Source organism: Tetrao urogallus (genome assembly GCF_951394365.1).
Source record: "Tetrao urogallus genome assembly, chromosome: 2".
NCBI lineage: Eukaryota > Metazoa > Chordata > Aves > Galliformes > Phasianidae > Tetrao > Tetrao urogallus.
The window spans coordinates 34,491,611-34,517,305 of record NC_136814.1 but is presented as its reverse complement, the minus strand read 5'-3'; the positions used below and the strand labels follow the sequence as shown (position 1 = coordinate 34,517,305).

The 25,695-nt window shown below is 39.6% G+C and overlaps 1 protein-coding gene across 1 annotated transcript in view; it reads left to right on the top strand.

The window, feature by feature from the left end:
- SDCCAG8 (SHH signaling and ciliogenesis regulator SDCCAG8) overlaps positions 1 to 25,377 on the top strand; it is a gene marked incomplete at both ends in the record, with an annotated part of 96,661 nt that extends 71,284 nt beyond the window's left edge. The window contains 2 exons of the mRNA XM_079550591.1: positions 24,005 to 24,131; positions 25,288 to 25,377. Coding sequence (XP_079406717.1) covers positions 24,005 to 24,131; positions 25,288 to 25,377 — 217 coding nt within the window. The remainder of the gene's footprint in view (positions 1 to 24,004; positions 24,132 to 25,287) is intronic.
- Positions 25,378 to 25,695: the final 318 nt, after the last annotated feature.

The following is a 25,695-nucleotide window of genomic DNA, read 5'->3' as shown; positions in this document are numbered from 1 at the left end:
ACTTTCTGTTGTCAGCACAGTTGCTGGGTTTCAAATTTAAATGTTAATTTAGCATTAACAAAGAATTCTTGATTCTCTCCTCTGAAATGGAGGTGGATAAAGGTGATGTCTTTAGCAGCCCAGTGCAGACTCTGCTTGCTTTGGCAAGATCTAGAAATGCTTGGCCCCATGCAGAGCATCGCATTGTTGCTGGAAAAGGCATGCATTGCAATTTTACGCGTGGACTTCAAGTGAAAAAACAACTATATTCTCCCTTTTTTTCAGTTGGAGGTTACTTCTGGTGATACTTCTGGTATGCAGTCCTTGTTTTGTTAATCCACCAATTACTTTAGCCACCACATCTTTCCTTTGAATATTTTGTCTTCAGTGACTGGTAGTAACCTTTCTGGTCAATGATAGTAGTAATGGACCAGTCAATCGATCAAATTGCACCCTTGCCAGTGGGTTCATAAAAACTTTATTGTTTAATGGCAAGAAACAGCACCAAAATGCATCACACATCATATAAAGCATCTGCTGAAACGTATCCAGAGCTACAGAATAAAGGTTTCTACCCAGGATAATAGACTTCCCACTATAGTATACACTCTGAAGGACAATTCTTCCCATGTTTCTCTTAGAGGTATTCACATCTTTAGCAAGTCTTGATTCTTTACACCATCTGAAAATTAAATTGCTGGAATCTCTGACTAATTATGGTCACCTTATTTTCTTCCATATTGTGTTGCATCTCCATTTTCAAAATTCATTCTTCTGTACCATATTTCTTGTGATATGTCAGAACATTAAAAAATATGTATTTGCAAGTAACCGCTGTGAGACTAACATTATGAACTATCCAGCAAATGTCTAGTTGGAATATTTAAAAGTATTTGGAATCTTTCTATTGGGCCTAAAGTGAACTCACTGTACTAGCAAAATCTATCAACCTATTTGGCAAACTCCTTTCAGCAGTAGCAGAATTTCTTCTGATTCTGATCTCTGTAAATGATGTATAACGAAGATTTTCAGGCTAAGGCTAAAATCTTCTGTTCCCATGTAATGGGGAACTGAAAATGAAGATAGATGGATAACATTTAAAAAAACTTTGCAAGCATATCATGAAAATTTACCAGTGCCGTAATAAAATCCCGGCACCTACCTGCTTTGAAGGTTGGTGTTGTAAGGAGACCAAAAATTAATGATAGTTTATGTTCCTAATATAATAAGTGAGTCGATTTTTGCTAGGCTGTTGGAACACAGCTTTTTCGTAGTAACTTCAGCACTGGCATTACTTGCATTCAGATTTCTGATTTGATTAAAGCCAAGGCTTCTGGACACTTCCAAGTCTCCACATGAAAAAGGTTCTCTTAGTGGCGTGGCTGAAATTAAAATAAACTTTCCTCTGCTTATGTGAAGTGGAGTAATCCTTCTGAGTACTACAATAGCACTTCCAACACTAGGAGGGATTTAATCTTAGTTTCAACTACGTGATCTTTCTTCCCCTATTCTTCTTTCTTCCTCTTCCCCTTTCTCCCATCCAGTGAGAAGAGCTTGTCTGTAAAATCGCACCATACTTGGACAATTGCACAGAATAAATATTTGGAGACATCTTAGAAACAGTCTGGCTTTAACATTTACCGTCATGAAGGATATTGTAATACACTGTGCCTTTTCACACATGTTAGATGATGCAAATACTTGTGCTTCTCAAGTCAATTTTTTGAATACGGTGGAGAAACACGTTGAACGGACGTATGTGTCTCCTTGGGAAAAGGTTTTCAAAGGCTGGGCTGAAACGGAATTTCTTCATTGGCTTTCTGTAACGTTAACCCATGTCAAAAATCTACAGGAAATGTGTTTAACATTTTGTGCTTTTTAAATTTCCATTTTTAATAGCAAGACAACACTCCAGGCAGTGCATTTCTGGGGATTATTGCATTTCTTGGGTGGCTGAAGTCACTCACCATTCAGCCTTGTGCCTCTCAACACACCCAAGGCAAGCTGTAATCCCCAGCAAGGCACTGCTTGTCTTATCTTATTGCTTAATTATTATACCTATTTAATGCTGCTTAGAACATTGTCAGCTGTCGAGAAAAGGTAATTATCACTAGTCAAAAGAAAAACACTTTTTTGGCTGCCTTACGGATACACATTTTACTGGTACCTTGATACATAATGAAGCCTGATAGCAAAACTTTTGCTTGTCTCTTCTTCAAGCCACAGCTGTTTCCCTGCTAAATTCATCCCATCTGTCTCCCCTTCCGTAAGGCTGTAGGCAGTATAGCATAAGTACAGAAGCAGTTCAGTGCTATTTTGGATAAACATAGCTGAAATTTGAATCTTTGCCATTTGCAATGCACACATTTTGTTTTACTGCTGTAAAGAGAGCTGTCAAAATAAAAACTACATGGATAATTTACTGAAATGCAGTCAAATAAAATGATGATCAAAGGAGAAAAATGAATTTATAGCATAGGGTCACTCTTACTTTTAAGGTCTATTGTGAACAGTGTAATTGCTGACCTCTCGACATTTTTGGGTTCAGAGAAATTGGTAGTGAATACGAAAGGGAGAAAACTCTGAATTGGAGTATAGCATGAAGAAATCCAGGTTTCATGCCAAAAAGGCTAATTGTAACAGGCAGTTGTTTGCGATAGTGCTATGTTCCTTTCACTGCATTACTGTGCGCTCCGTTTCTTGTCTCAGAGAAGAGCGTATTTCGTCAGCACTGCATCTATATGACTGGCAAACACTTATGAGCATTTGTAGGAGAAACTGAAATCTTGTCCTAGATCAACCTAGATGTGCATTTGAGATAATTCCACAAATTCTGAAAGTTAATTACCAAGGGCTACTACTTACAAATTCATAGGTAAAGGTGAACAAAGCTATTTTTGTCCTAACCTTGAAAAAATAAAGATAAGTGATCTTAATGGACAATTAAAAAACAGTCTAATTGTTACAAGCAGGAGGTTCTTTCTTTTTTTAAAAAAAAAAAGAAAAACAAAACACTTTTGGCTGATGAGTACCACAGAAATGCTGTGTTTTTTTAGTGTTCTGTGTTAGGACAGAGAAGGGAGAAAAGGTTTTAAATCATTAGATTCTTCTTTTTTTTTTTTTTTTTTTTTTTTTTTTTTCCCAGGACTGTTTTCAAACTGTATCAAAGAAAAAAAGCTTTTTGTAATATTACAAAAGCTACTGCTACATGAAAAGCTGGCACAGTAGTTTTCTCATAAATATATGTAATACACTATTACTAGAACCTATACTGCATTGCTCCTTATGTTTATAGGAATGTTGGAATTTCTCATAATAAACACTACATTCAAATACATTCAAAGATCATGAAATATTACATTTATTTTGTTCAGTAATATGAATGTAATGAGGGATGTTTCGTTTGGGAGAGGGCATGTCAGTGTTTAGTTCTCCCATAACTAATCCAGGAGCTGGTAAGACAGCTGCTGCACCGGAGCTAGTACCCTCATGTTTCAGCCTAAAAGAAAAAAAGACTTTGCCATTTCTGATTCTTCATGGACTCCACTACAGTAGTATGCTTAGTACTTTCTTTGTGAATCATGTTCAGAGAAACGATGTCACTTTTAGATTGCAGAAGCTGTGCTATGAAGACTTGCAGTGTGTGAAATCTGATGCTAAAAGCTGTTAACTCTGGGTTATTGTTTATTTTGCATTTGTTTATCTTGCTGGTGTATTTATAAGAGCTGCCTGAGTCTGCTAGCTGAATGGGAATGTAGCCAACTTTTACCTTATGAACATACCTGCTGGAGAAAGTTGTTGCAGGAACACAAAGATTAAGAAACAAAAGGAGGCTGTAGAGTGTTATGCTTGTGGAATGACATCTCCCCATCCTACCTCCTTTCAGGCTTTACTAATAAAGTAGTTTTATGAGCTTCTCTGAACAATTATTAGGTTACCCAGATGTTGTAGTAAACATCCTCGTACGAAGACCATCTTGGAGCAATAGCTTTTATTGTAAAAATATTGTAAATATTATTGTGCTATTCTTGAAAGTCCTACTAAGACCTGTGCTTACCTTTCAAAATAGTGATATGGCTTCCTTACCCAGTTTTGTATGCAACTGTGTTGATCATGTGCAGAAAAAGGGGAGTGTTTAACTTTTGACAGAAGATGCATGTTCACCAGCTTAATGATGTCTTACTTAAGACTTTTGCTTACATACTGAAAATTGTTAGTTTCTCTTAGAATCATTTAGATAGCCTCTGTAAGTTCATAATGAAGGCTTGCACATTCTTGCATAGAGTCTGACAGATCCACTGCATTTTTTTCAGTGTTTCAAAGCCACAAATGTCTAAACAAAACTGGTTTTTTGTAGGGTTATTACCTTCATTTGTTAGGTATGCAAATGAGAATTAGAGAAGGAGGGAGTGGGCAAGGTCAAGAGCAAAACAAGTCACAGTACTGTAGTCTTCTTTTCTATGTGCAAAGAATCAAGAAGGCTGTCAATCTTACACTTTTAATGTCCTTACTGTAACTTATTTATTTATTATACTACCTTAGCCTATGTATGTGCATTTATTGGTGATGTGATCAAAAATCCAAGATTATTCCAGGTGATCATTTACCTATATAAGCATGCTCCCAGTGTTGAGTCTATCTGTAGTGAATCTCAGTCTACTGTGAAAACTTCACTTCTGCAAATGGGTCAAATCTAACATTTCAAATATTCATCTGTTGTTGCTTGGCCATCGGCTTTTATTAAGTCTTTTTCTGTTCACGTGTTTTTAGATCAGCCAGAAGTTCATGTATTCCACTCTTTCTCTCTGCAAGGTAGTATAAGGACAAGGAAAAGGAAGGAGTGGGTCAGAGGTGGTCATGTCCAAAATCAAAAAGTATTTCTTGATCTGAAAAAATTACTTTTGTGATGTAGACAGAAAGGAAAAATCTCTACTTGCAACTTCCTTCTATCTTATCTGCCTTGTGAGTTATATCATGAAAAGTGATAATTGAAGTCCAAAGCAGTATAATCTTTGCTGAATATTGCTACTTTTCACATAGCTGTCTGCTTTCATTTTCAATCGTATCTATTCTGGCAAAATTTTAGGCTGGTAAATTAGTGCTTGTATGTTCTGATTACATATAATTTACAAGATCCACTGTTTGAAAGTTGTTTTTAATGGGAACGTGACAGTAACTGAACAATACATTCTACCTTTATAGTACGTGATTTTTTTTCTACTTTTTGCCTGGGTTCTTCCAAACAATAACTATTTAAGTCCTTGCTAAAGTGTTTTGCAGCATTAGTGCAATTTTTGGATGTGTGTTGTTAATAGAAAGAAAAGCTTACCTTAAATTGTTGTGTTAAAATGCTTTATGCTTAATTGCCCTCTGAAGTGTCAGTGGACTCGGTACATTTCTAGTCCACTTGAACCTCACCAGATTTACAGAAGAAACACGAAACAAAGTTTTCAATGACAGGACTATTTACACAAAATCAGAGATAGAATTAATTATGGTAAAAAGCAGAACTGATTAGAGTCCTGACAGTTAAATTCATTAACAGAAGCATTCACTTGTGTTTGAGCAGCGTTGCAGTGTGAGCCTTCCCATGCTACTTCCAATAATCAGTGCAGGTTGCTGGAAGCAACTGAATTCATTCAGACCTGCAATAAATGCAGTGTAGAAGTATTAGAGCATAACTGCAGACTAGGGCTACCTGACATGTTAGTGTTATTTGTATGAAGATATCATGTTAAAATGTCTGTCTTACTAAATTTTTTTCTCTCCTATTAATTTCTGTTCATCTTTTCAAATATTTCATTTGGGAATTCTTATGTTTGTAATCTTTATGGGAAGGATTTTTTTTCCCTAATGAATTATTGACTGAATTAGTGACTTTCTGCATCAGATTGGAAGGTACTGTTACAGTTAGTAATGTTTACATCAATAAATGTAAATTCAAATTAAATCTACTATTTAAATAGCATAATGGAAACACATGGTGCTTTGTAGTCATGTAATTAAAGAAGATCTGTGCCCCCAGGAGTTTATGATCTAAAGATCAAACCCAGTTCGGCATGCAACAGACCTCTGCTAAGTATCAGTGTACAATGTGGGGATTTCATCCTGCGTCTGTTCCAGTGTAAGTTTTATCTCACCCAGACTGATGCAGTATTGTTTGGTAATACATAAGTAATGTTTGTGACACTTTGTGCAGTGGCAGTAAACTCTTAGCACAGAAAACCATGGTGATTTAACTGTAGCACTGTGGATGCTATTAGTTTATTTAGGAAATAAAATTAAATCTCCGTCTTCCATGTCTTCTCTAACACTAAGTCTGACTAGCCATGCTTTTTACTTTTTTCCTCCTCCAGTTGTGAAAGTAATTTTGTGTGAAACTGCAGTTGGGTTAAATTATTCACTCATCCTGGGGCAATAGCCTTCTTCACTTTCCAGCTGAGCCAACTGCAAATGTGGGAAGCAGACCAACCTCCTATTCCACCATTGCCTTAAATAATGTGATGGTTTGGAAATGATGATGAAGACAACTGGGTTTTTCATGGGTGAAATGGTAGTATCATAAACAGAAAGCTTTGTTTGCTATTTGTAGTGTTGTTTTCTTCCTTCCAAAACCCTGTACTCAGAAACCAGAGATGCTGCTTTTAGTTAAAAGGAAAAAAAAATCAGGCCTTTTTATCCTTTGAAAAATCTTTGAAAAAGTTTGAATTACAGGCTGAAAAAGACCTCCAAAGTCCTGGACTCCCTCAAAACTTGGAAAAGTTCAAGCCTTAACTGGGTATGGTAGGTCATCTGGTGTAAATTCTCTTTATCCCTCATGATATGCTACAAATCAGGTTGATTGTAAATAGGTTGTTATTTTCAAATGTGATGGCTCTGAATTCTTCCAGTTATCATCCTAATTAGGACCTTGAATTAAAAAGGGGATTTTTCATTTCTTTGGCATGTGTGGAACTAAATGAAGACCTGTCTGTGAAACCTGTGACTCCTAGCTTGCTGTAAATTGTTAAACCCCTTTGTCTCTGATGACTTAAGTGATTTCAGTGGTGACTTAACTGCAAAATAGTTGGGCAGCTCCAAACAACTTTTGTCTTCATTCTCCTTGCTTGAATATTTTTCACTAAGTAAAAGTAAAGGTTTTTTATTTTTGCAATAGTGCACTAGAACTGTGATACTGTAACTGTTAGCAAAAAAAAAAAAAAAAATCATTTGAGATTGCTGAGTACTTAATTTTTTTGAGCACAAGTTCTTCATCTGAGTCTACATCCAAATAAATAGGTCCCAGACACAGTGCTACATGAGCAGTCATGTTGAGCACTCCTTTGTACAGTGCAGAATCCAATGTGCCTGCTGAAGATAAAAAGCAATCAGGAGGAAGAAGTGGAAAATAAACCTTATTAAGTTAGTTCTGTCATGTAAAGGTTCGTGTGAAGCCACATACCATATAACCCCAAGGGTCATTTTACTCAGAAAGCTGCATTTTAGCTGAAATGGAAATGTAGGGGAAATCCAATATTTAATATGCTGTCCAAGCTTACCTTAAGAAAAAAACACACAGGAAAGGAGGTCAAAGGCAAAGGTTGCTCCTATCACTAAGGATACCTTTATAATTTCAGTGCTTTGGGTGTAAGGAAATAAGAATAAGGAAAAAGTAAAATATTTCCTAAGAAGATGTAGTATTGTTTGTCTTAAAGCATAACAAATCAAAAAAAAAAAAAAAAAAAAAAAAAAAAAAAGAACAGAACAAAAACAAGTAAAAAAAAAAAAAAAACCAACAAAAAACCTACAGAAGTCTTGTGGAATTAGATAATAATTCTGACATCAGGCAGCTAAATAACAGACTCTGATGTGGAAAACTGTCCCAGATTCCAACATTCCTTTCAGATGACATTAGAAAACAAGGTAGACTTAGCATGAGAAATAGATTCTTTATATGAAGAGATTGCTTTTGTTAGGCCCATATGTGAACCATATATCCAGATTCTCTCTACATCCGCTCACGTCTTGCTGTCAGCATCTGAAGAGAGGTCCCCAAATGTTCGAATGTACCTTTCAGATCAGAGTTTAATTTTAGAAGGCTATCTTAATTATCTTATCCATATTAATTTTTGTCATAAGAGTGCTGTGATGGTGGTGGAGACATCACAATGCACGTAAAATTTCAGAACTCAAAATGTTGTAGAATGTTGCTGGAGTAAGTGGATGTGCACCGTTCAGTGATAGATCATAATAGACGAATATATTAAGTTGTGCATATATAAGATGCATGTCATTATTGAATAAGTAATAATTCACAGGAGAGTGTATTGTTCATGCACTTTTGATGTTACAAAACGGGGAGGCTGAACACTGGCACGGTCTGTGTGTGTAGGATGAGGGGAAGGGTGTTTCCAGAGCTGAGAACTGCAGAAATTTGGAATTTCAGTACTGCAGATCTGAAAATGAAAAATATTCTTTAATATTTTTGTAATTTCTCTATTTTCTTTAATCTTGCATTGAAATAGTTTGAATAGCATGAGGAAATGTTAGTGGAAGTCTTTCAGGTGCCTTATTGAATACTTAATTTCTGCGAGATACGTTTTTTTACTGTATTCTTGAAATTAAATACGCAGTCACTATCCCATCTAGAAATGATACCAAAACAGGAATTGTGAAACAAAAGATGTCAGTTAGAAGTGTTGTCATTTTTTTGCTGTAGTGGCTCTATGCTTTCTGTTTTGTTAATGGGTGTGTTAAGGGAAAAAACCTCATTCCCTTGCTAACATCTGCACTTCCTTATGCAGGACTTTTCAAATTAAAAGGACTTTGCTTTCAATCCCCTGTTTTTCTTTGTCTCGAGGAAAGAGGGATATTGTGTTATTTCTTCAAATTAGTGCAGTGCCTAATGGAACTGAGTAGATGATTTACAATCATTACTTTAATGATATCAGACGTTTCAGGTTTACCTAGAGTATGAATATCTCAAGCATTAAAAGTATTTCTATGATCTTGAGTATTCCATGCAATAAGAACTGTCTTTTCTTCAAAACCAAACAAATAAGCAAACACCTTGCTTTGCATTTGTAGCTATGTCATTGTGATATTAGTAAATTAAAGAGAGCCAGTTCTTCTTGAACGGTCCAAACTGCAATCCAGTGAACTCATTGGCACTTTTGACCAGAGATCACTGAGGGTGAGCATTTTATGAAGCAGTGTAGTTAGTCTCCAGAAACAGAGAAGTCGTGACAGACACTGCACTTTCATAATTTCCCACTATTTGTCAAGAGAAAGAATGTATCACAGAAAAGCATTTACATTCTTTCTGTAATGGTCAGTATGCAGTGAGTTTTGGCGAAGATGCCCATGGTTTCTTTTCATTCACCTGTTCTGAAACAAGAAGATATAGCAGGTATACAAAGTTCACTTTCCTTCTCCTGCCAATATCTAAATTACATGCTTTGCCTCCTATTGCAGTGGTCATGAGTAATGCCCACTGTAATCCATAAATTCTGAAATATTTAATCCAAAGCATGATATATTTCATCCAAAGCGTAATCCAGGGGACCACTCTTGGCCAGTCCTGTTGTTTCTGAAATTCAGTTTCAGATGTTTATATGGGCTTTTAGCGAAGGGAGGATGTACTGAAACTCTCCGGTGAGGGACTGGAATGGGATGTGAGAATCTATGTGACAGTGCTCCAAGCACAGCATCTTCTGGAGCTTCTGTCACAGCTGATGTTCAGAGAGATGCTGAACTTGGTTAGAGATGATGGGTTTTGTCTGTCAGTTCAGAGGAGATCCTGCTGGTTTGATTATTCCTTTGGTATTCAAAGCAACCAAGTAGAGAAAAATAGGTATTTTGAGCTACTAAGTACTGACTGGTTTACTGAGAATCTTTCAGGAAAATACAGAGGAAAATTTGTCTGCAGCCTTTCGCTAGGGGAAATAAGGGATGTTAATGGATACATTTTGTTTGGGACGAAATTTTCTCTGACATCTCCCAGAGTCCTCAAAGAAGGGTGGTGCAGATGGCTCTGCCTGGTCCTTAAGATCTGAAATAAAAAGCGATTAATGGTCAGGAATGTGTGCTAAACAAACTAGGTTGGAAAGATGTTCATCTAAGAGGCTTGAAGATTGGACTTGGTTTTTTTCCAGATTTTGTGGGGTTTTGTGTGTGTTGTGTGTGTTTGGTTTTGGGTGTTTTTTGACATTTAAGTAGTTCCATAATTTCTAAATTCTGGAGAGTATTATAATGTTAAGTTGTAGTTATTTATGAACATTTCTTATTACAGTTATTTATTATGGGCAGTAAACTAACCCTTATGACATCTTAACTGAGCTAAATTGCTGCATCATTGAATACATTGCCACAATTTAGAGTTTGAATTTCAAGTGTGTTTTGAACTTCTGTCATCTTTTTCTCAAGGAAAAAGGAAAATAATAGAATTATGGGAGCAGAAGGTGTCCTTTGTGTTTTGTTTTGTTGTTTTTGTTGTGCTTTTTTTTTTTTAAAGTAAACTATTCAAGGCAGATTTGATGAAATGTAAAATTACCTTGAGACACAGGAAAAAAGGAGAATAAATACGAACCGTACAATAAATAGCGTAGAAGTTGAGTGTTATGTCCTCAGAAATACTCTTTCGGACTTTTCTGTGAGGGTGGGCCCTTGCCTCTCCTTCTTTCATTTATTTCTAACGTTATGTGGTCAAACACAAGTGTTCTCGTGTTGTAAGGAAAGCTGTCTCTGTTCAGGCAGTGAGATGCTCTGTGCTCAGTATAATGGGGAGTTGATAAGGGGAGACTAGTGGGAGCAAATCCATACATAGTTTCTATTTTAGCAAAACGCTAAAATATACACATGTGCTTTGTGTTCCTTATGCTGTGTACTTCGTCTCTCTGTGTGGATAATCACGTGAACAATACATGTGAGCAGCATTTGAGGTAGAACTGTTATCTTTTATCTCTTTGATGTCTTATTTTACTTATGCATGAAAAGTTGAATGAGGAAATAGTGTTTCTGAACAAAAGGTGCTGCAAATCCTCAGCAGACAGAATTGCTAAGTGCCGTCTGTCCTTACACATTTCCATCTCTGCCTGTCCTGTATTAACTGAGATCACTATTCAATCTCAGTGGTTGATGAGAGTTTTATTGGCACGTTTATTTATAATTTCTGTTTTGTAGGTGTTATTGTTTTTTTTTAATTCCAGCCCCAAAGTGTATATTTTCTTTTCTGTTATAGTCAATTATGTCATAAATGGTCAAATGATAGCTCATCACAAACAAAATTATTTTTGCAGCCTGTCTTACTAGCGTCTGGATTCGAAAGAGACAACCTGGATGCCTGCATGCCAGTGTAACCAGGATTTCAACAGTGTCAATAATCTTTGCTCATCACACCAAAAAAAATCAGTGTGTCAGTGTATTCCTGCAGAGTCATTAGCATACAGACTCACTCTGCTTGCTTAACAAAGCACGGTTCAGTATATTACAGTTTTCTAGTCTGCTTGTCTGAGTCACCTCTGACAAAAGCAGAGAGAAAATTCAATCCTTTCTTCAGTGGCTCAGCAATGCAGGAAATAAATCTTAGGGCATAAGGTCTGAAATGGCAGTCATTTAAATAATTCAAATGTGGCAGTCATTCTGCCCATGTGCCTTTCATTCCTTTGTTTTGCTTCTCTGTATTTGTCAGATCACTGATAGGCAAATGTCCTTCTGCAACAATCTATATTGTTTGAAATATCTAGAGCTAAATAATAATTCCTGTCCTCTTTAAATACAGTTAAACTGGTTACATGTTAAATAATTATTTGCTCTCTCTTCTGTGGTGTGGAGGGGGGAGTTGGAGGGGAGAAGTAACATACAAGCAGATGTGCTGCTAGATCTACAGGCTTCTGCCAACCATATGGCATCTTAAAGAAAGATGGTTGGAGCGTCTGGATTAGCAAAGAGTCGGGATGGAAAGCCATGTGTCGTGTTGGTACAGGCAGTTGTTTTAGCTCTCTGTAAAAGGCTTCAGGAGATTGTGTAATGGAACAAATGGTACTGCAAGCCTAGTAACAGCCTTACCGCTGCTGGAGAGGCAATTGGCCCCCAGGCGGGTACTGCTTCATCCTTGCTTGTTGGTTTTTCGTGAAGGATTTTTATGTCGTTATTCTGTGCTCCTCTTTTAACATGCAGGAAACTTGCAGATCTAATTCTGAACTTTCTACCTGAAAGAACTATTGTGTTAAGGGTTTTTGTTCACGCTCTTGTATTTTATAATGAAAGCATGCAGTTTCCTTCTGCTTGAAATGAGAGGCTCGTGCCCTTCTGCAGATTTCCCGCATCCTTCGTGAACACTTTGAGATACCGATTCATTTAATTTGTAGCTGATGCCCAGATTTTGAGGGGGAACTGCTCTCTCTGGGATTTATTTAGTTAAAAACAAGATTGGGGCTATTGTGCTGGTGGCTGTAATGTACCAGCTTGGCACTCGTATTCTGTTTGACAAGTTGCTCTTTATGCAAACAAGGGGCCTGCTCCTATTAAAGGCAAAATTCCTTTTGTTTTCATTAACACAGGATTGGACTCCCAGTGGGCTTTTCTGTGCTTTATGGGAGTCTCAGTAGTTCACATTGCAGCTCACAGGAGTTATTCTGGATTGGAAGGAAGGCTTTTGTATCTAGATCTGTAACAGAAATAGGTTTTATTCGTTTCTCTTTTGTCATACAATAGAATGTTAGACTACTCTATAGATGTCAATGAAATCTTGCCGCTTGCTACACCTGTCAGTGCAGTTTTATCTCCCCCATGCCATTTCTTTCAAAGGAAATGTAAAAATCTGATGCTACAATAATAGAGTTCAATTAAATTAGGATTATTTTATTTGAAGAGACTTTAAGTACATTATCATTCCATACCATGATTTTTATGTGAAGAGATAACATGAGGGACACCTAGATATTCAGTCATAGGTAAATACATGCTGAGCAGGCAATGTTATGTTTCAAAGACATTAGAAACAAGTCATTAACTGCAGAAGCATCTGCCCTACTGAGGATACTTGCTGAAAAATATATTATCTTAATCTGAGACAAATGCTTTTCTAATATAGTCCAAATTAACAACAATTTAGAAGTAAAACTATAATTACTGCTCTTTTTTTTTTTTTTCTTACTGTCCAGAAGGGTCCTTATCTGGAGCTTAGGAAACAGCAGCCTTCAGCTTAATCTGCAGTTTAGTTACAGCAGTGCACACTTTTTCCTGAGCCGCCTTCGTGCCCCCCTGCTTGAGCCCACATATGTTGCTCAGCGCTGATGAAAAGCAGCCTCCCCGGGGAGCGAGGCTTGGGTTGGCTCTGTCAGCCTGTTCGTCACCTCGCCATGGCTGGGCCAGGTGTGAGGTGGGCAGTTGTCCGCCCAGAGCCGTGCCAGGACCACCAGCACCTCTCTGGAGGGCTTTAGGCAGCCGTCTGGTGGCTGCTGAGGAGGAATGGGGCCGGGCCGGTGAGAGCCCATGGGGGCCTGTGCTGCTCCTGTGTCCTCTGCTGAACTTGCAGTCTTCCAGAAATCCTGGCTGGGTTTTGTGCTGGTAGCATGCGAGTTCACTAACATAGCAGTGTGCATTACCAAAAGGGTATTTTCATTTAGAAATCTGCATTCGTCTGTGTAGATCACTCAATAATGAATTGTGAATAACAATATAGTTATGCTATAGCATCAGAGGTTGCCAAGACTAGAAGGCAAGTAATTGATTAGTATTAGGTGGATCTCTTGCTTCCCATTTTGTGAATGTCTTTATCTGTATCCCTACTTAAAAGAACAAAAACCATGGTTGTCTTTTTAAATATACAGGCACACCTTTATTTTCTTTATTTTCTACTGGTGATTTCAGGCACTTAATTGTTCAATTACTTATGTGAGTTATCAGCTCCCAAAAGAAAGTCAGGACTTCTGAGCTTTCTTTTTCAAACTCTTGTTTCATAAAGCTTTACTGTCACTCACCATTGAAAGAATAGAATACAGGGAATACAGAATCATAGAATGGTTTGGGTTGGAAGGGACCTCTAAGATCATTTAGTTCCAGCCCCCCTGCTATAGGCAGGGACACATCCCTCTACACCAGGTTGCTTAAAGCCCTGCCTGGCCTTGAATGCTTCCAGGGAGGGGACAACCACAACCTCACGAGGCAGTGAGAAAATAGGAGAAAAGCAAACTTACCTAACAATTTAAATGGAAAGGTACTCTTCCTGTATTTATATCGAAGATGCATCAAGAAAATGATTAATACACATTGTAACTTGTAGTGAAGAAAAGACTAATAGCTTTATTGGAGTTTTTGACAATAACTGAAATTCCATGGAAAACAGAAGTGTATGTACATGCATATTCTGGACAGAATGAATTTTTCTGCTGGAAAATGCCAGTAGTCTTACCGCAGTGGGATGCCTGTGCAGGGTCCGGTGCCTGCTCACTGACTTGCCAAGCCAAGACACAGGAGAGCCAGGCTGGAGGCACATTTGTGCTCAGATTGCCTAATACTTCCAACAGCCTTGTGCCACTGTTGGAGAGGCACTGGATTGGCTATTCTCATCCATGACCTTAGGTGCTGTCACCTAAAGGGCATAAAGGACCCTTCCCACTGGCTGTGATCTGAGTGTGTTATTCTTCTCCAAACTGTTGGGTTGCAGTCATATTGCTTGTTGTGGAAGTGCTAATGGTTATACTGAAGATAACTGTAATGACTTTTTCCACTAAAGCAGGAATAAAACCTTTTTTTGTAGCAAAGATTGAGTTCAGGCTTCAGGCTTGATGCAGTAAATTTAGACCAAAATTGAACTAATATATGCACATAAGGAAATAGTCACTCTTACAGAGAATCATTTTTAAGATGTGTTTCTCTGAAATGCTTCCCTGTTTTCCTTCAGTGCTTCTAAAGAATTGCCATATTCACATATTTCACATGCAAATTCACTGTGTTTTTAATAAAGTTTACGGCAAAAGATCGTGTGGACTCTGCATTCACAAGAGCTGAGCCTCATGGAGATCACCTGACGATACTGCTCAGACCATTCAGCTTTTTTTTTCTTTTTTTTCCTAGTTTTCTGACTTCTGGTTTCTCACAACGAAACTGCTTTCTTCTCTGCTGTTTCCAATGGAAAACCTGTTTCTGTAACCCACGCTATCTCCCCTGCTTTTGGTGTTCAGTGTGACATTCCTCACCTAGTGTTTTCTTGATGCTGTCTCTACAGAATTCTGTACAGAAATCTACAGATGCTTCAGTCTCTACCGAAGCTTTATGGCATACCAGAGGAGCCAGGGAGATAGGCACTTGTCCAAAGGGCTGCGCTGCATGACAGCAGCAGTTCAGGAAAGGTAGAATCATGCTTGTCTGCCCAACCAGTGCTAATGGGAAGTAAAAGCCGAAAAGTTCCTTGGGTAAACCTATGCACAGCTCTTCTCCACATCCCATGCACGTCCTGGACTTCTTTGTTCAACTGATCTATTGACATTCACCTGCTTCCCATTATCCTATCCGTATATTCACTCGGTATGTTCCCCAGTACTCCTTTTTTCTTTTTCTTTCCAAAATGCAATAGACTTTGAGAATAGATGTGTGATAGAGCTGTATGTGAGGGGAGGGAATAAGTTAGGCTTGGGAGAAGTTCACAAATGGAAGCATTGTGGTCTGTGTGGAGAGAGCAATGGTCGTGTATGAAAGTTGTGTATCTGCGTATGCTGCACAGACAAATGATCTCTGTTACACTGAAGTCATCTTCATCCTCTCAATAATTTCACTACTTTTTGAAAACCATGATAACCTTGTGTGAGCCCTAAAAGTAAGCAAATGTGTTTAGTCCTCCAGAGCTTGTAGGCAAAATCACACATTTGCAATGATACTGGAAGAGGGGCATATTTTGCACATCAGAGGTGCTAATAAAGGTGATGGGACTTAATCAGAGGAGCTAATGGATGATGCCTGCAAAGATGCTTAACACTGGTATTTTCATAGCAGTCTTACTATTCAGGATAACAGCCTTGTTTTTTTTTATGTTGAAGAGCATTTTGAAGGGCGGTGATATGTAAGTATTAAATTGGGAAGGCTCCCTTGCAGATAATGGGATCAGAAGGACTACACCTGGCACTATTGAGCTCTCATTTAAAGGCCATTGGTGAGAAACATTTTACCTTTCCAACATAGGTGGTAATGGCATTGAATGCAGAAGCTTTATGCTCTCTGTAATACGGTGCCTGCAGTCCTTGCTGACAGCAGCTAGTTTGGACTCAGTGAGGACAGCAGGACTGAACTCAAAGCTGTGCTGCTAGCCTGTAATTGCAACTGTCAGAAACAACTGAAGCAGTTGTAGCTCAGCTGCACTACCCTTTCTAGCAGTAGTATTTTTTTAATTAAGACAGTGTCTGAAAAAGTAAATTAACTGAAGCTGATGCTTTTATCAGCTTTTTTGCTTCAAATGCCTGATGTCAGCTTGGGCCACATGCACATTGTGCACATGCCATGGGATAGAAAAGTAAAGACTTTTTTTGAATTCTCTGTCGTCTGCCCAAACACCACATGTACTGTCTGTTACATGTCGCTTCTGATGAGGTTCATGCTGGGTATTTCTTTTTAAAGGCAAAGTGTTTCTGAAGGAAAGAGTTCAGATTTGGCAGATTGCATTAAAAAATTCTCCATCTCCCTGACTTGGATATCAGGATTGTTTTGTGTGGACACCAGCTAGCAACCTGCAAAGGTTCAAGTTTGTCTGAAATAAGAGTGAACAGTAAGCTGTGGGGAAAATGGAGCATGCATTCTAACAAGTAAAACAAAAAAAGTGTTAAAACTAGTAACACAAGTACAGAAAAAAAATATGTCAGTAATGTACATATGTACCTTATAGAATGATCCTTCTGAACATTAGCAGTCGCTTTTGAAGGCTTGCTAAGGTTGAGGTCTCATTATCATCATTACTAAGGCACTGTTTCCTGATTGGGAAGTTGTGTAAAATCTGTTCTGTACAGCACACAACAAAATTGGAAGGTGAATATTTTACAAACAGAACCTGACTGTAAGATTCATTGTATTCCTATAACATTGTCTGCTTCCAGCTCTGCTCCCCTTTTTTCTCTTAAGATGTTTTACGGCATTCTAATTTAATAGCCTGAATAATTTGGAGTATTATTATGTAAACATTTTTTCAGCAGTAAGCAAAAACTATTAATAGGAACTGTTCTTTTCTAGAACAAAGCTGATCCAGAGTTTGTATCGTTATCATGGGTGATAGAATTTTGAATTCTTGTAAAGGAAGAAAAACTTCTTTAGCCTAGGGACTCAGACACAGATATTAATAAACATTTCATCCATATCTTTTACAACACCCTGTCCATTCTCTTGAATGGTTTCTTTCCTTCCAAGCCCAGGTGGGCTAGAAGTGACTGTCATATCAGCTCAGCCCAGCTGCAACACCCCCTACTGAAGAGTAGGCTGTTAATATTCTCTTCAGCACTTCAGACATGAGCTACTGGAAGCCCAAGAATAGACCCAGACTCAGGTTTCCTACATGATCTGTTTGTTTAACCTGTTGGACCAGCTCTGAAAGTGAAGATATTTTCCAGTAGTCAGTGATGGTATCTCAAAAAAAATGGAAGCTACTGTTCCTATGTGAACTTTTAATTAGACCTTATTTGCAGTTGTTGTTATGGCACGCACTTGGTTTTTGAGAAGTGTGTGAAGTAATTAAGAGTGTCTTTAATAATGGGGAATTTAGAGATTGCTCAATACACATTAAGAAGAAAAGATTAACTAGCTAAGAACTGTCTGGGTCAAGAGACCCATGGTAAAATGTGGACATTTTAAGTGTTTGATTCCAGACTCTGCAAGGGATATTAATCTCAAGTTGAGTTGGGTCAGTTTGTTCAGCTCGTAGTGTAGGCGAGTACTTTCCTTACTAAACTAGAATTGGTATTGATTGCATTTCTTATCAGCTAAACAGACGACAATTTTGGCCTTTTAGAAGAAAACAGAATTTTGGTAGGGATTTCAGTCTGGTGGTAAATGCCGCAGAAACATCTGTTAAAGTGTCCTAAACCATCTCCCTGTATTAGAAGTCACAGCTTCAAGTGTGACAGAACTGAGACATTCACCGTTATCAAGGATTTTAGGAGTTTTTTTCTCTATATATTTCTTTAATTAACATGACAAAGCTAGATCATAGTGTTATGCCTTTGAAGCAAGAAGGGAGAATGGGGTTCACTTAAAGGATAGATTCTATAATGCTTAATTTTGGGGAGCATTTAGGGAGATTGTTCGAGATGTTCATGTCACAAGGTCCTGATCTGTGCCTCAACAACTTAAATAAATACTAGCATAGGATAATATTGAAGCTTTGAGTTATAGTTCTCTATTTGTTTGCATTTCAAAATTTATAGGTTCTTGTTTAATTTCTCTTTAAAACTGTGTGAATTTGTGAGTGTTGCAAACCACAATGATGATGCAGATGGTAATGCAAGAACTAACTTTTACAACTAGTTTAAATGTCCTAGTAGTCTGTGGAGCTGATTTAAGACATGTAGAGTTGCTGAAAATAAATTTTACTATCTTTATGAAAGGGGCAACTTCACTCTTGCTATGAAAAGTGAGGATAGAAGAGTAGCAGAGCTGAGCTGGAAAGCAGAGGGAGCCCATACTGATGTCCCTGCAAGAAAGATGGGAGTGACAGCAGTTTGGGCAGCTGAGGAAGGCTGGTCCTCTCTTACCATAAGCTGTACACCTGAACTCTTCAAGTCGCAGCAAGTCTTGTTTCCTGTAACTCTCACAGACAAAGCAAGTCTGATCAATGATGCATATGGGTTAGTTTTTTTGCCCTAGCTGGTACCTGCTTTATCTTAGCCAAGCTATGATCACCAGCATTTGTGTTTCAGGTTGTATGGTGCTTCTTGTTTTAAGACATTAAGTTCTTTGTAATTTCATTGGGCTTGACAAAAACTTATGGTTTACAGTTTGAGTAGTTACTGTCTGAACTTATGATCTGAAACAGTTCAGCAGTGATGGTGGGGAACTGTCTGCGGAAGAGGTGAGAGCAGGGGAGTTGCTGTGGAGGTGGGAGCCAGGGCCAGAAGAGGCTGCACAGAGGGTTTTTGCTCTGGTGTTTCCTAACCCTCTATTTGAATATACAAGCCAACCTCCTAAAATGTGTTGTTGTACAGCTATCTGTGAAGTACCCTACCTTAACTACTTCCTACCATTTCAGTACAATAGCAAATTAGCAAATAGGCAAGATGCCCTAAGTCAATGCTAATAGAGATGAAAGCTTGTTGAAGGAAAGTGCTAAGTTTTGTTGTCTTTCCTAACTGGCTTGTTCCCTCTTGTTGTAACCTGTTTGTTTTTAAGGCTGGCATACACTACACAAATGGACAACCACCAGGTCTGCCATCGCCTTCCTTCTGGGGCAGAGCCTCCTTCAGCGGCATCTGTGCAGGATCCTGGGGTTTGTGCCTTTGCTCCCATCTTTCCCCTGGTCACCAGAAGCAGCACCTGATTGCCAGGTCCATCCCCAGGCACGTGGGCACCAAGACGCTCCCACTTGGCGCTCCAGCCTCCCGGTAGGGGAGGTGTTGCAGACGGCATGCTGCACCATGCTGCTGCCTGTCCCCTTTTCAGGCTTTTTGTGGCCTCGGGCCCTTCCCTGCCACAGGGAGCCCTGGCCTGATGGGCTGCCCCGTTTCCACAGCAACCGACAGATGGGGGGTTTTGGCGGGGTGGTAACGGCCCTTTCAGCTCTGACAGCTCCGCACAGGCTGGCCAGCAGTAGTTATCAGATTACTTGTATTAAAATCTAATTAAGATGTGTGCCAGTAAATGCAGCGTGGTTATTGGATTTGGTGATTTAGCTGCTGCAGGTTGCTGCAATCCAGTTGCTCCATTTCAGCAGATTCTGCTCAGCAGAGTAGAGGGAAGGCATTTTACGTTAGTTCCCCAACTGTGCCGAAAGAGTAAATAACCTTTTAATGCCTCTGCGTTGTCAAGGACTGATCCCCACTCCTGGATGGACGAGTGCTGCCCACCAATCCCAGCATGTTAATTTCTTCCATGTCAGCCCTACAACCTGGAGGAGGGCTGACAGGCCCCACCGGCCCCTGTGGAACCGGCTCTCCCACATGGCTCACAGATGCCTGTGGATTAATGGGCCTGTGACTTCCCTGGGGCAGGGGCTCATAGCGTCCACGCTGGGGCCTGGCAGGTGCCCCAGGATCGGTGCTGGGGCTGTAGAAAAGGAAGCTGTTACTCCTGTCTGTAGGGCACATGGCACTAGCCCAGCTTTGTGCAGTTAATTCCTCTGGGCAGAATTCACCGTGGTGCCTTAGATCTGCTCTGCATTCTGTGTACATGGAGTTTCTGGCTGTCTGCTCCTACCTGTAATGTATCAAAATGCACCTGTCCTTTCTATTTCACCCCAGGACTGCCTACTAAGATCCAAGTTCAGTTTCTGTGCAGTGAGAGATGAGCCTTTCTGTGGGCTGTAGCATGATCTGCACAAAGTTGGTAAGGTAGCCCAGAGCCCTTCTGACAGAGCTGCTCTCAAGCTCAGGTGTTCAGGATCAGAACAAAATGCTCACCATGAAGTGCTTGCTGTGGCTTGTGATGCCTCTGCTTTGCTCTCCAGTGGAACAATGCTCTGTGCAAAACTGTCTGTCCCCTGCATCTGTATAGAAACGGGAATTCTGGTTTAGGCTGACTCAGTTTGAGTGGAAAAATACTTTAAGGACATTGCGACTACATGGAAACTACTCATTGGTGTAAAGTTGTCCTGTAAGCAGTCCAAATATAACATGTTTCTGAACCTTGTGCCTTGAAACAGCATGGCAGACTGTGGGATAAGGTCCCACTCTTCAGTGCTTCCAGGCCACAGAGCAGCAGCAGCCACTGACATCCCAAGTGGGGAGCTCTTCATGCTCCAGTGGGAAAATGAACTCACTGGGAAATGTGTGGGCCATTGTGCAGTGGCCACTCACGCTCAGGACACGGTGCATGTTTGCTCAGTCGATGGTGTTGCCGAAGTGAATGTGGTGACTGCACAACCTCACTCACTCGTATTAGCAAAATGTGCAGAAGGTTCTGTCACCCAGTTGTAAAAATGATGGCAGGCATCGATGTGCAGTTGTAACATATGGGAAGTACAGTGAATGTGGGTGGAGCTGTTCATTTCTCATCTTGAATCATTTACGAGATCAGCAGGCAGGCCAGATACAATGCATATGGGAATGTGTGGCTGTGCTGCACATGTCACACGTAATAGCAGACACTGTGAGAGGGCCCAGAGCCTGTCCTCGGGAGCTGACTGCACCGGAGCAGGCTGGTCGTCCCAGCGTGCAGAGCAAGGGCCAGCTTGGCAGCAATTTTGGGAGAGCAGAATGGTAGACAGAATTTGGGAATTAATAGACTGAGATGTGCACTGATGAGATCTACTCCCTCGTTGTCATGACCCTGAGCTGTAGGAAGGAACATTATTAACCCTGTATCTGGAGCTGGCTACAGGTGATACAAGTAAAGGTTTGGTCTGTCAGCTAAGCCCAGTTCAGCGCCTGCTTCATTTTCTACCTCTGTTTAGGGGGCAAGACTGATGTAACATGATAAAGTTATGAAACATGCTAGAGAATTCTGTATTTACAAAAGTTAATTCAAAGTACCCATTACAGGATATGGTAGGATACAGAGCTTTACAATGGAGAGCACTTAAGACCCATATCCAGAGATGTTTTTGTGGTTTGCATGGGCTGCCTTTGAGTATCTAGTAGAAAGTGTAGTTTTGATATAATTTCTATGAGCTGGAAAATACTTCAGTCTGTGTGCCAGAACTGGAGGTGGTTCCTTGCACTGAAGTGGTCTCTTCAGCTGGAGCCTTCTACTCACAAGGGAAGAGGGAAGGTCCTTTCCTTGTGGGCTCCTTCAGTGGAGATTCCTTTGCATGCAGGGTACATTGGTCGTTTTGCTGCAGAAATGCTGATGAGAGGTTTGTGCACTTAACTGTGTCTTTAGTTGCAGTGCCAGAAATGTTGTGTAAGGTGGTCTCTCAAAGACCCTTAGAACAGACTGAAATGCTAGCATCGTGGGAAAGGTACTAATGTAATGAGGAACTCAGCAGAAACTTGCATTTTAATGGCTTGAGTCCAGACTGTAGTTGGTCGTTGTTGAATGGGACTTTTGTACTATCTGAGGTGACCGTGCACACAGAGGATCTCTTAGCCTTGAGGCTCTACCTAAGTAGGGTGGCACTGGAGGTTTTTTTGGTTGCCTGAAGGCAGCACATTCCAGTTACACTTACCTACAAGTACTGTTATAAAGTAGTAGGTGCTCTATAAATAAAGGACTGGAAGATGCCTTTATTACAAATAAAGAAGTGTGATAAGGTTGCAAAATGTCAAGTTAAAGGAAATCAATGGCAAAATCATAAGCAGAACTCAGCTCTCCAGTCTGAAACTGATACACTGCCTCCAACAAACAGTGCAGTTGTCCTTGCACTCAGTGGGAGTGACCTGATGCTCTGTAGGTGCAAGTATCTTTAAAAACAGAACAACAAAAAAATGTGCAAGGGCATTTTGTATGAGAAAATTTTGTTTCGGGTTGGGTTTTTTGTTGTTTTTTTTTTGGGAGTTCCATGCCCCTGAATTCACACTCAGTAAAGAAATCAAGCATGAACAGCCCATGTATCTATGTGCTACAGTTTAGAAAGTAATAGGGAACATGAAACTGAACGCACAGTGTGTATGTATTTAACAGAATATTCTGTGCTATTAAAGTGGTCTTTTTGTTTACTTCATTGGATATTTACAAACCTGCTGTCACTGTCTGCAGCCCTGCTGCAGTTTTTTTTTTTGTTCTGATCCCCAGGAGATGGTCCTGCAGCTCCCCACATCCCCCTCTGCAATATGTATTAGCGGAGTAACAGGGCAGGATGAAGTATATCCACTCAGAGTGTTCACTGTAGGATTCTTGTAATTTGACTTCAAAGAAAGTGGCTGACAGATACAGACCACTAAATGCTGTTTTTGATATAAATTTTGAGATTTCACTGTCAAGAAATTTGGAGGTGTTTACTAATGCAAGCATTTGAACAATCCTGGTTAAGAATGTGAATATTCAGAGCAATTATCTTAGCTGAGTTATGACAGCTGTACAAGTCTAAGCTACCACATGGAGTTGAAAGTAAAAAATTCTGAAAATCATATGCCTTATTGTGAGCATATAACTAATTCCATTAAAAACAGAGACCGTACGAGAGATGCAGCATGCACCTTGTTTAGTGAAAGCTGTATTTCAATATGTTGAGCAAGAAATCCTTTCAAAAAAAACAAGTGGAAAGTTTGGATCTAGAACTAGCCATAACAAAAAGCAAGTTGTTTCCTGCTTCCCAAGCACATTTTTCTCTAGATTCTGATATTTACAAAGATTCAAAGATAACTGTGAGGTCTTCTAGTTAAAGGTGTTTCCACTTAAAGAATGGATGAAATGCATTTAATGTGAAAGCATTTTCCAGTTTATTTCCATTTACTTCCCTTGCTACAGATCCAGGCAAACTTAAAAATGTTCACAGTGGCATTCAGAGTGCTAAGCAGTCACTGGAGATGTCTGGGGTTGGGGATTAAAAGGAAAAGGTGCAGCTGCCCTCTGTATAGCAGTGTCACAAAGCGGGACCCTTGGACTCTTTGTGTCTTTCCAGAGAAATCCCTGCCTCTCTGCTGGAGATCACCTGATCTATGCTGGAGAAGAGCAAGGCATAGCTTAAGGCACAGCTTGCATAGCTGCAGATGTTGGGATACAGCCCTGGGGCCTTTACTGATGTTGTGACACTGACTTGCTGTCCTGTCATGAGAAGGGCAGGCATGTAGAAATGCTTGTTGAAAGCATCAAGTCAAAATGCACCGCATGCCCACCCTGGGAGCAATACTTCAGTCCCAGCGCAATGCCACACAGCGCTCTGTCACCTGGGAGCTTCACCTGCAGTGCAAATGTCTGAGCCCTGCAGCGCACTCCCACTTCAGGCACAGTGCAATCCTTTCATCTCTTTCTCCAGGTTGCACCAGTTGGACAAGCACTGCCAGGCCACTGCCCAGCAGCTCGTGGAGCTCCTCAACAAACAGAATCAGCTCTTCAAAGAGAAGCAGCTGCTGACAGAAGAAGTGCAGTTTCTGCGAACACAGGTACTTGTGCCAAAAGAAAAGGAAGTCTGAGGGGAATGTTCTGCAGCTTTAGCAGAGAAATCCACCAGCAGTCTCTTTTCAACTGCTGGCTTTTGTTGGCGTTTCAAATAAGGTATTAACTTATGAAAAAAAGAAATTAGTCCATTAAATTGGAGAGAGACTGTTAGCTGGACCTGAGTCCCACTTCAGCCCAAACTAAAGGAAGAAGTGTTTTGAAGAGACAGGAGAACAGCAGCAGTTATTCTTGGTTACAATTCCTAGCTTTCTTATCAGAAGATTTTTGTGTTCCCTATTCAGAGATAAGGCAAATTCTCTCTTCCACAGCATTATCATTTGAACAGTAGCTGAGGCAGGGTTTCCTGTTGTTTCCTGTTGTGGCAGACAAACCTGGTAACTAAGATAGTGTTGGGTATCAGCATGTAGTAACTACTGGCAAGCGTGAGGGCAACAGCAGTGTTCTCTCTGTAAGGCAGCTAAGGAAGGTTTGCTGTTCACAGATGAAAATGACTACTTGAAGGGAAGCACTCTTAGTAATAGGAAAAGACTTTATAAGAAGTCCACAGGGATTCTGTTATTGATAATCTCTTTTATCTGGAAGTAAATGTGCTTTTATTGAGTTGGGCAGAAGTACAAAAATCATACAAAAGAGGAAAACTATCATTGAGCTATATTGCTATCAAGTCTTGACTTCCTTTTGTATCTTCATTAGAAGTTGATTATGCTTCAGAGGATGCTTTTATTTGGGAACATTTAGAAGAAAAATTTTTTAGAACTTATTACAAAATGAGTACTAAGAACCTATTTGCAGCTATTTAAAACAGCAGTGTTCTCTGGGAACTGGGATTCAGCCCAAGAGAGCTGCCTGGAATATCAGACAATTGTTTGAAGAAAAGGACAATTCACCATGAATGGGAAACTCTACATAGAGAAAGATGTATTTAGTTATTTTAGAAAGATGTATTTTCTAACTTCAGTTGTGTAATCAGTATTGATTAAAGGTGAAAATATACCTTGGTTTACTGCCTTACTCAGTTGTTACCCTTTACAGTTAGCTTGGGTTCTGGGGAAAGGGGAGAAACCAATTATACTGAATCCTTGCAAAATGATGTCAGATACACTAAGTGAAATTTGCTGTTGTATCTTGGAAGATAAGCAGTTGTGTATTTCAGGAAAAGAAATGGGATGCAGATCTCAAACAGGACACAGATGGAATCAAGTAAAAACCTGGATGGATGAAGAAAAATGAGAACAAGTAGGTATTTTTTCTGTACACTATATATAGAGAAAAAGGAGAGAGAGGAAAGAAAGCTAAAACTATTTGCAGATGTGGGCTGAATCTGGCAAACATTTCAAGACAAAAGGGAGAAAAAAGTGTTTGAAATATTTTGGGGCTAGAAACTGTCAGTGTGTTGTTTGTGGAGTGGTTTTTTCTCCACATTTAAAGATCAGGGCAAGCACTCCACAACACAAGCAGGTTTACATGACAAAATAAACAAAACCTTTAAAATTTAAACTGGAAGGAAAGACATACAAATCTTGACCTGGTGGGAACTTGCAGGAGTGA